The 10,729-nt window shown below is 45.4% G+C and overlaps 1 protein-coding gene across 5 annotated transcripts in view; it reads right to left on the bottom strand.

Moving 5' to 3' along the window:
* Positions 1-6,536: 6,536 nt before the first annotated feature.
* The window catches only part of LOC143474015 (receptor-type tyrosine-protein phosphatase mu), a 134,600-nt gene continuing 130,407 nt past the window's right edge, over positions 6,537-10,729 (bottom strand). For all 5 annotated transcript variants that reach the window (XM_076971262.1, XM_076971263.1, XM_076971265.1 and 2 more), the window contains 2 exons: positions 8,613-8,748; positions 6,537-8,383 (listed from right to left, as the gene is read on the bottom strand). In XM_076971262.1, coding sequence (XP_076827377.1) covers positions 8,330-8,383; positions 8,613-8,748 — 190 coding nt within the window. In that variant the 3' untranslated portion in view covers positions 6,537-8,329. The remainder of the gene's footprint in view (positions 8,384-8,612; positions 8,749-10,729) is intronic.

Below are 10,729 nucleotides of genomic sequence, written 5' to 3'. Positions count from 1 at the left end.
ATTCAGGAATGTCCGCACTTGGTTGGTTGCGTACACACCGGAGGGTGGGACCTTCTTCTCCTCTCGCGTCCCTATTGGATGAGGGATTCTCTTCGTTTTTACTAACGGTAATTTCATTGGACCGTTTGAGTTGTCACTGTCGGCATCAGTAGTCTACACATCTACGGTGTACACACAGCACGAAACCTACGCTGTTTTAGCTAGGTAGCACAATGTTCTGCGTTTTATTACATGTATTGACCATTAGATGACTTTTTTGTTACCTTAACATGTATTGATAGCAGAATAGCACACGAAACATGTGTGTGCTATTCATGTCTACAGACACTGCGTATAACCTAAATATTAAAGAGTCACGTACTATAAAGGAGTCACTGAGTTCATCCGTTTAACCCTTTCTTATCATTCAGTCGTATGCTAGCCAGAAAGCAAGATTATTAAATATTAAAGAAATTAGGTCAACTCCTCATGCAGTTTTCCTGTGTCGTGTCTTCCTTAAAACTGCAATTGTATTGATATTGTAAGCACGCGCAAATGTCGAGGAATACCATCATGTCCATCATAAGAAATAACGTGAACACAGTAGAAGTCTTTACTGCCATCTACAGCACATTTGCGATAACAACAACAACAATAAGAAAACTTTATAGCACGTTACGTTTACGAAGTGCTTTACAGAAAATGAGCAATACATAGAAGGTAACGGTTAATGCATCCTTGAGATATCACTTTAGCAAAGTAAAGTACAGTGTAAAATGCTTTAGGCAGGTGTGGGGGGAAAACGTCACACAAGGACACAATTAATCCTGACCAAGTCCCCAAATCCATTAGCTTAAATTGCTTGGAACCTCCACCATGCTGCTCTGTTGTCTGCAGACATTCCTTGTGCCACTCTCCAGCCCTCTCAGACTGCCTTCAGTCACAGATGAATATCTCAGTTTTTGACTCGTCACACCAGAGTGCTTGCTGCCTTTTTCCTGCACTGAAGATCTTATATTTTCATGCATAGTTGAGTTGCTTGGCGTTGTTTCCATGTTGAAGACACATCTTTATAGCTGTAATTCTTCCATGAAGGCCACTTCTGGTCAACCTGGGACCCACTGGTTTCTGCTGGTTCTGATCCGATGGCACTGATGGACATCTTCCCATTTCAAAGGGAAGTAAACATGATGTGTCTTTCGTCCGCTGCACTAAGTTGTCTTGCCTGACCACTGCGTTTGTGTCCTCAGCGCTGCTCATTACTTTGTGCTTCTTCAAAAGGGTTTATGTAGCACATCTTAAAGCCCCAGTCTGCTTGAAATCTTTGCCTGGCAGAGAGCTTGCTGATGCAATGGAAATATCTTGTGCCTTGTTGCTGTGCTCAGCCGTGGTGTAGGACCTGTGGTATGTCGGCTGTTTCTGTAATGACTGACAACCTACATATGAAAATGATCATTATCACCTGTTTGGTATAACTGGGTGATCATACACCTATATTATCCTATAATCCTACAGAATCCTTGACCTTGTGCAAGTTTATCTAGAGGAATTGGTGTAGTTGTGTTTTTTTTTTAAACCATTCTTCCCCACACCTGCCTAAATTTTTGTACAGTATTGTTGCCAAAAATGATAAAGTTAATATGATTTAGAACAGTCAATTTAATGCATACAAGTAAATTAATGAAAGTTCAGAGATGCAAAAGTGAAAAGTATTTGAGAATTAGGCAACATAAGAGTTAAAGGCAGAGCAGGTTAATAAAGGCATTATGACATGGGAGGGTCTTTGAGGCAGGGACACGCCTCCTGTGAACCTGGAGCTTGGAGGCACAACAATACAGAGATGATGCCAGCTCCACGCCCCCTTGGGCAGAGTCCTGGACCAACAGGCCATCAATGAATAAACACCCTACTTGGTCACTGGGTCACAGGACTCACGTCCCAGTACCTCTCTGGCTGCTCTTACCCCATACATATAAAGTGTGTCTGAGCAGGTTCTCTTTAAGAACATCTAGGGGCTCCTGCCTACTATGGAGATCCCCGAAGGCCCAGGAAAGCCGTCATCCACCTCCAGGGAGAAACATCAGCACAACACACACACACAAATACATTTAGCCCTGGCCACCTGAACCTACCGTTCAGCTCCACCTCTCATTAAACAAGTACATGACAAATAATATCATACAGACACACACTTAGCACGAGACATGACCCAACAAATTATGGGAAAAATTAAAAAAGAGACCAGCAAAAAGCAGGCCCTACGTCTTTACTTGTGTGCTGGGAAACAGCAGTCTGTTTTTATCATGCTATCTCTAATGATCAAAGTGCTGAGGTACAGAGGGGTAAGACCATATAAATATTTAAATGTAAGCAGTAGTATTTTATACTGAGTGACACAGGTAGCCAGTGTTTACCCAGACAACAAAGGACAACACAACTCAAAGGACTGAGGGAAACTTCCCCTGGAAAGCGCAATTTTAAGCATACACAAGAGACAACAATCCCTCACAGAACAGGGAAGGAAAGACTTCAGAGCAACCAAGAACCGACGATGCCATTTCACCAGCAAGCTTGTGTATGTGTGGCATACAGCAAAACCTGCCACACATACACAAAAAGCTGTTCAAATAAGGTGGAGCCAACTGAGGAGAGTATCGCTATCAAACCCCCGATTGTTTCCTGGCTTGTTGTCTCCCTCTGGCGGCCGCCTGCTGACACTTCGAGACACCCGTTTCAGTAACAATAAAAAAAAAAAAACATTTTCTGTTTTTCTGTTACTTAGTGAAAAGAATTATTGTCAAAAACTTAAAATGTTTTGAGTACATTTTTTATTCATTAGACATGTTTTATAAATCGATTTGTATTCAATTAACAAAGTTAAAGTAACTCTTGGGTCAATTGTCCAAGTTAGTCTAAACAAACATATTTTACACTTGTAGATTGTTATAGATTTACACTTTACAGATTGGAGCTGTTTAACATTTTGTACATGAACTACATATGAACAATCTTGACACAAACATTACTGAGACTTTGTATGCAATTTCAGCATGTGTTATATCTTTCTCTTATGTGAGGGTGTATGTCTGCATCATTTACCTGTTTTACTTCACCATGACTTCACAGCAGTGCTATTGCACCTGTAGTGGAGGACGCCAACAATGTGTCCTCCTGCTCTGTAGTTCTGGATGCCCTACGGAAATATCTCCTCTGGGTGGAGCATTGGACCACAGTGGAGGAACAGTGGACTACAGTGGAGGAGCAGTGGACCACAGTGGAGGAGCAGTGGACTACAGTGGAGGAGCAGTGGACCACAGTGGAGGAGCAGTGGACCACAGTGGAGGAGCAGTTTTTCTCTGTCCTGCAACAGTGCAGTGATGATGCTTCCAGGGACATGGATGATTGTTGTTCTGAAGTGGTAGTAATGTGTTGCTGTAGGGTGGAGCTGGTGTCTAGGAGAGTAGGGACGTCACCCAGTAAGTGGCCCTGACTCCTAAGCTGTTCCTCGTGCAGTGATTCTAGCAGGTGTTTTTACTGTGCACGTGATTCAGCGACATTATCTACCACAGAGTGGATAGCAGGCGTTGGCCTACTCACTGGGACCATCACTAGAGCAAACTGGTGGAGCCTCAAGAAGACCTAACCCTGCACTACCGGAGATACAGGTCAGAGTGAATAGAGGTACAGGACAGAATGAGGAGAGATTCAGGACAGAATGAGTAGAGGTACAGGACAGAGTGAGTAGAGATACAGGTCAGAGTGAATAGAGGTACAGGTCAGAATGAGTAGAGATACAGGACAGAATGAGTAGAGGTACAGGACAGAGTGAGTAGAGGTACAGGACAGAGTGAGTAGAGATACAGGTCAGAGTGAATAGAGGTACAAGACAGAGTGAGTAGAGGTACAGGACAGAGTGAGTAGAGATACAGGTCAGAGTGAATAGAGGTACAAGACAGAGTGAGTAGAGGTACAGGACAGAATGAGTAGAGGTACAGGACAGAGTGAGTAAAGGTACAGGACAGAGTGAGTAGAGGTACAGGACAGAATGAGTAGAGGTACAGGACAGAGTGAGTAAAGGTACAAGACAGAGTGAGTAGAGGTACAGGACAGAGTGAGTAGAGATACAGGTCAGAGTGAGTAGAGGTACAGGACAGAGTGAGTAGAGGTACAGGACAGAATGAGTAGAAATACAGGACAGAATGAGTAGAGGTACAGGACAGAGTGAGTAGAGATACAGGTCAGAGTGAATAGAGGTACAAGACAGAGTGAGTAGAGGTACAGGTCAGAGTGAGTAGAGGTACAGGACAGAATGAGTAGAGGTACAGGACAGAGTGAGTAGAGGTACAGGACAGAATGAGTAGAGGTACAGGACAGAGTGAGTAGAGGTACAGGACAGAATGAGTAGAGGTACAGGACAGAGTGAGTAGAGGTACAGGACAGAATGAGTAGAGATACAGGACAGAATGAGTAGAGGTACAGGACAGAGTGAGTAGAGATACAGGTCAGAGTGAATAGAGGTACAAGACAGAGTGAGTAGAGGTACAGGACAGAATGAGTAGATATACAGGTCAGAGTGAGTAGAGGTACAGGACAGAATGAGTAGAGATACAGGACAGAGTGAGTAGAGGTACAGGACAGAATGAGTAGAGATACAGGACAGAATGAGTAGAGGTACAGGACAGAGTGAGTAGAGATACAGGTCAGAGTGAATAGAGGTACAGGACAGAATGAGTAGAAATACAGGACAGAATGAGTAGAGGTACAGGACAGAGTGAGTAGAGATACAGGACAGAATGAGTAGAGGTACAGGACAGAGTGTATAGAGATTACAGGACAGAGTGAGTAGAGGTACAGGACAGAGTGTATAGAGATTACAGGACAGAGTGAGTAGAGGTACAGGATGGGGTGATAAAAGGTGTGTCTGGGAATTTTAAGACAAAATGCTAAACAAGTGGGTTAGTTTGCCACTTCATCAATTGGACACTAGTTTTAGTAAACAGCCACACTTATCCCTCAGCCCTCTATAACTCTTCTCCATGGAGATACTTTCTTTGAGCTTGAACAAGACAGAAAAATAACATAACTATTTGACTTAATTTGACACATAAAACATATCCTGTAGCTGTCATGGTGATTAAGAGAACATACCAAATTCAGGTAGACAAGATTTGTGTATTTGTGAGCATGTGGCACAGAGACTGAAACACACTTTGTTCAGTGTGTGTGTTCAGTGTAGACTACATCACCTGATTACTGGAGGCTTGCTTACCATGGAGATGCCTCATGATATGTGACCCCAGCTTTATTAGAGGCCCTTTGGTCATTCAACCTTTAATCTTTTAAACACTCTTCTAGTTTGCATAACTGAATTTGATAACATATGTTGCTGAATCTGGCTGAACTGATACACAATATAAGTGTGTATCAGCGTCAAAAGCTCATTCACAGTAATTTTCAGCATTATGTTTGTGGATTAGGTGGCCAAGGGTTTGTGTATAAGATGAGAACATTAAAGGACCTAAAACAGAATCTTTAAATTATTTACTTAGTAGCACAATAGTATCCTGCAGTACTCAAATGACAGCTGAAGCTTTAGAAGAATCGGAAAGGATCTGAAGGACTTGAGAGTCATTAATGGCCCCAACATTTCTTTTAGAAATTCTTTAATATTTAACAATTCTTAAATTCTTTAATTAACATTTGATTGATCAGAAGCAATATTATTAAACCTGTGAGTGACTCCTAAGATAAATATATTCAATTTGTATTTAACATTTATTTTAGAACGCCATTTTAACTAATTGAACAAATATAATTTTAGGGACCCCTAGTGGCAGTACTCTACATAACAGAGATTAGTCAAATTGTTTTACGTTAATACATCAACCTGAATCACAGTGTTTTCATGCAGCCTTATTAATGTTATGAGTATCTGTATTAACGTTGTGCTCTGCTCAGCAGAGACACTGTACCCTTTACTGTTTGTGGTAAGAAAACATTATTCTGCATCTTGTACTGTATAGTGGAGACAAGAATTCGAATATGAAATGGCCAATAATTCATACATAATAATTTTTTTATTTTTTTGCGGTTTAAAAATGGGCTTTACTTACATCAGAATATCAGTTTGGTATCTACACTGTGCGCTAGGGAGACATGACGCACATAAAGCCATGTGTAAGCTTCAGCAGTGTGAGTGCCATTATACAGACTCACTTGTAACAGGATACAAATAAGCAGAAACTACCCTGTGGATTCTGGCATTGTACGTGTCTGTTATCTGAGGGGAGCTTAACATGCATTCTGCCCAGATGAGGCTCATCTTTCACAGTTTTCCTAACAAACGTCTGTCCTCTTGCTGGACTCTCGGTCGCTTTTGTGTTGTTTGTATTGTGCTTAAAATAAAGAGGTCATATAACAAATGCTCCCAGCAATGTTCCTATTGATCTAAGTGTGGGCTAATAGTGGGCAGGTATACAGTGACTACACTTACTAGCAGGATGCGGGTCAGGTGTTTCTGCTTCCTGCTAGTGCAGTAAAGTGCCTCTCACACTTAATAAGGTTACTCAGCAAAAAGTAAACATTTATTACTTGTGTAAACCGACAAGAATAAAACAAATTCCAACATTTACATGAAACTTTTAAATCTTCCTTAATTCTTTCAATCAAAAAAAAAAAAGAAGAAGAAGCATGAACTATGTTTCACCAGGATGTGGAGGGGCTGGTTGTTCAGCTCTAGTAGTTTGCCTTAGGTCAGCGTTCAGCTGTCTGTGGAGAAGAGGTGGTGGGAGGGGGGGGGGGGGTTGGCTAGTTGCTTCTCTCTTCAGAAATCATCCAGCGGTAGTAAAAGAGGAGGAAGCAGCGTGCTGGTCTCCACACGGCCCCCTGCTCTTGGGTTTCATGACGTTGGACGCGTTACATCACCAGTAGTTCCAGTAGATTCAGTTTCCACTCATCTGTCCAAAACTCTATGTCCCATAACTCTGTAGGTTTTAAGTACGTTTCCCAGTGGTTTGCATCCTGTGGTACATTTCAAAATATTCTAAGGCTGTTCAACAGCTTTCTTTGTTACTAAGTTTTGTCTGTGACTGATTTTAACCTTCAGACCTTTCTTTGATTCACGTGTGGAGAGATGACAAGCTCCAGGTTGATGTCAGGATCAGTTCCACACCCTTTGTTTGTTCCCCCAGCCTGAGCTAACTGTGCAGTAACACACAACTAGCCAAGACTGAACTGACCAGCTATCTGTTTAAAAAGGTGTGTAAAAATAATGTATTTTCTACATGGCTTGACCAGATTAAAGTTCACTGTTGAAACTTTAACTCTGCAGTTACAGATTAACTTCACATTCCCCATTATGCCAAGTAGTCAGTGTCTAGTTTCTTATGACCTGTGCTGGATCTGAATACAAACTCTAGTGAAAAGATAGGAGCAGGCAGTAGCTCACTATAGATATGTATGTATTTGTAAGTTGTATTTTTCCATACAAGATAAATAAAAAGCTAACATTCCATCCTGGTCACCATTATAATGCCAAGCCTGACAAAAGATAAAAATAAAAACATGATTGTCACTCAATGTGTTTCACAAAAAAACTTTCAATGAATAAATAATCTGCCAACCTTCAAGTATTTACAATATTAACACATGATCACGGATATAAGCTTTGGATCTTTTGACATGACGTTAAACGTGCTTGTGAAGGGCTTCAGCAGTGTTCCATTTTAACACAACAACATTTTGCAAGCAATCACAATAATGGCAATGTAACATTTAGGATCCGTGTTCTTAATGCCAGTTGATGTTTAACTACACGTCACTCCGCTTCCTGTGAACAAACTGAAGTATAAAATCAAATAAAAACCAGTGATATAAAAGGAAATACGTCCACATTAGTCTACACATTGCATTCTCCACAAAAAAAAAAATTATCGTTATCATCCAACAAGGATCAGGAGGCAAGACACAGAAGTGGCGGGTCAGAACCACGAGCTGGGGGCAGCGCCAGGACGCAGACGCACGAAGCTGGCGCCATCACGGCACGCGAGGGTGGGCGACCAGGCGGACACACACCGAAACGTACACACGGAGAGAAAGAACGGGAGAGGGGGCTAAGGGTACAGGTCAAAGGTCAAACTGGACAATTCAGCTGGGCAGTGCAAGCGTCCGGTCCTCCGTTTCGTCGCGTGAGGACCACATTCAGTCGACGTCGCAGCCTCGGAGGTCCAAGCGATGCGGCTCTTCACGTCTCCACCCCCTTTAACATTCATGCGTGGTACAGTCTTCATCCAGGGACAGGAAGGGTCAGGGGACAGACACGGGCGAGAGGGGACGGGTGTCTCCAGACACCTTAGCCAGAACTCAGGTACTCCAGTGCCACCTCATAGCAGAATTTATACTGATCCTGCAAGGAAGATCAACAATGAGACACACAGCGTCACTTCGGTTGAGGAACAGCTGGAGACAGAGGTACCCAAACACTCAAACGGAAGGAGCACGTGAGCTGGGAAGTCACTGCAACCAGTGCCACCAGCGTCTAACGTAGGTGATCATTAAAAGCTGTATGTACAGAGCTGCAGAGCGTTACGGGGCTGTGGGACGACGCGGCCTGTGTGTTGAGTGTTGCTGCTCACCAATAGGTCCACCATGTTGGGTTTGTTGTTTCTCAGTGTTTTCACAGCATGGAACACATCGACGGAGCGCTGGTGCCGAAGCATCTCACACACTATACTGATCGCACAGAACGTCCCACTTCGCCCGCCTCCATTCCTGGAGGGAGAGAGGGAGATGGAGGGAGGGAGAGGGAGAGACAGAGGGAGAGTGGAGATAGAGGGAGGGAGAGGGAGAGACAGAGGGAGAGTGGAGAGAGGGAGGGAGAGGGAGAGACAGAGGGAGAGAGGAGATAGAGGGAGAGTGGAGATAGAGGGAGGGAGAGGGAGAGACAGAGGGAGAGTGGAGAGAGGGAGGGAGAGGGAGAGACAGAGGGAGAGTGGAGATAGAGGGAGGGAGAGGGAGAGACAGAGGGAGAGTGGAGAGAGGGAGGGAGAGGGAGAGACAGAGGGAGAGTGGAGAGAGGGAGGGAGAGGGAGAGACAGAGGGAGAGTGGAGAGAGGGAGGGAGAGGGAGAGACAGAGGGAGAGAGGGAGATAGAGGGAGAGTGGAGATAGAGGGAGGGAGAGGGAGAGACAGAGGGAGAGAGGGAGATAGAGGGAGGGAGAGGGAGAGACAGAGGGAGAGTGGAGATAGAGGGAGGGAGAGGGAGAGACAGAGGGAGAGTGGAGAGAGGGAGGGAGAGGGAGAGACAGAGGGAGAGTGGAGAGAGGGAAAGAGCGAGACACGCACAGAGAAACTCCATTTTAGTATTTAACTTGAGATTGCACAGGTCATATTTTGGATAAACGTGAATATTTGTTACATTTTGAATACTTGATAAATGAACAGTTAGAGAGGTTTTGATAACTGCACAACAGTGATGAATGTATTCAAGGTTACGACCACCCCCAGCGCACATGTGCTTGGTGTGGACACTAGATGGCGCTCCTCTCCCTCCTATCCCGTGGTATTGCGCAAGGTCTCTGAGCGCTGCCTGCTGCCCCAGACGTGCAGCGAGCCAAACGTTTCAGCAGGACTGTTTCCTATTATTTACCACAGCCCACGTCTCCATGCTTCAAAAGTTTGGGAGCATGGCCTCCGGCGTTCAAAAGGCATCAGAGCTCTGTTCTCACAGCCTCACAGTCCCTCTGGCCACTAACAGCCATGAAGTGTCATGGGGTGTGTTGTAAACTGAGCTCATGCAGAATGAGGAAATGTGTGTTATTGTTTAGCCTAATGGATAAGCATGCTAATGTTTACTTGACGTTCTGCAGATGATAAACAACACAGGGTGGGGCAGTTCTAGTTTGTAATGGTAACATGGTACCAGCCTCTGCTGTCTGACTGGGACAAAGGGAGAGACTGTGTGTGTGCGTGTGTGTGTGTGTGTGTTTCGGATGAGCCACAAGATTGGAATCAGGCTGCAAATCTAACAAGAGTCACGTGGATCTTCTTCACCCGGCGGTCTGGTGGAGGGGGGGATGGTGTCTGGTGGAGGGGGGGGGGTCTGGTGGAGGGGGGGGTGTCTGGTGGAGGGGGGTGGGTCTGGTGGAGGGGGGGGGGTGGGTCTGGTGGGGGGGGGGGTCTGGTGGAGGGGGGGGGGGGGTCTGGTGGAGGGGGGGGGGTGGGTCTGGTGGAGGGGGGGGGGGTATCTGGTGGAGGGGGGGGGGGGGGGGTCTGGTGGAGGGGGGGGTGGGTCTGGTGGAGGGGGGGGTGGGTCTGGTGGAGGGGGGGGGGGGGGTGGGTCTGGGGATCTGCCCTCAGGAGCGTGGGGCTAGATTAGCTCCACGGTGGCCAGGCTGCACACTTTCTCCTGGGCACGCGGATCTCATCTCTTACCCAGCCAGGGGCTCAGGGAAGCAGGCCTCCCCTGAACACATCCACCCCACTCACCACCCCCCACCGCAGATCCCATGGAAATGGGAGCAGAGATAAGGAGGAGGTGTGATCTCACAAAGCCCAGCCAAGGGGGGGTCTCACAGGACAGAGTTGGGCTGAGTCTGCACAGCGCCAGAGAATGAGGGTTGATTTGAATGTCTATGGTAATTCCAGCATATGACTTCATGTGGCACAGACTGTATGTGCTAACAACAGCGTGAATGAGCCCTGACATGTGCGCTCTGATTGGACACGGCTGGTGTTGACTGGTCATGGCATG

This window comes from Brachyhypopomus gauderio, chromosome 13 (assembly GCF_052324685.1).
Source record: "Brachyhypopomus gauderio isolate BG-103 chromosome 13, BGAUD_0.2, whole genome shotgun sequence".
Taxonomy (NCBI): Eukaryota; Metazoa; Chordata; class Actinopteri; order Gymnotiformes; family Hypopomidae; genus Brachyhypopomus; species Brachyhypopomus gauderio.
Note: the sequence above shows the minus strand (reverse complement) of the source record. Positions and strands in the feature narration are given on the sequence as shown.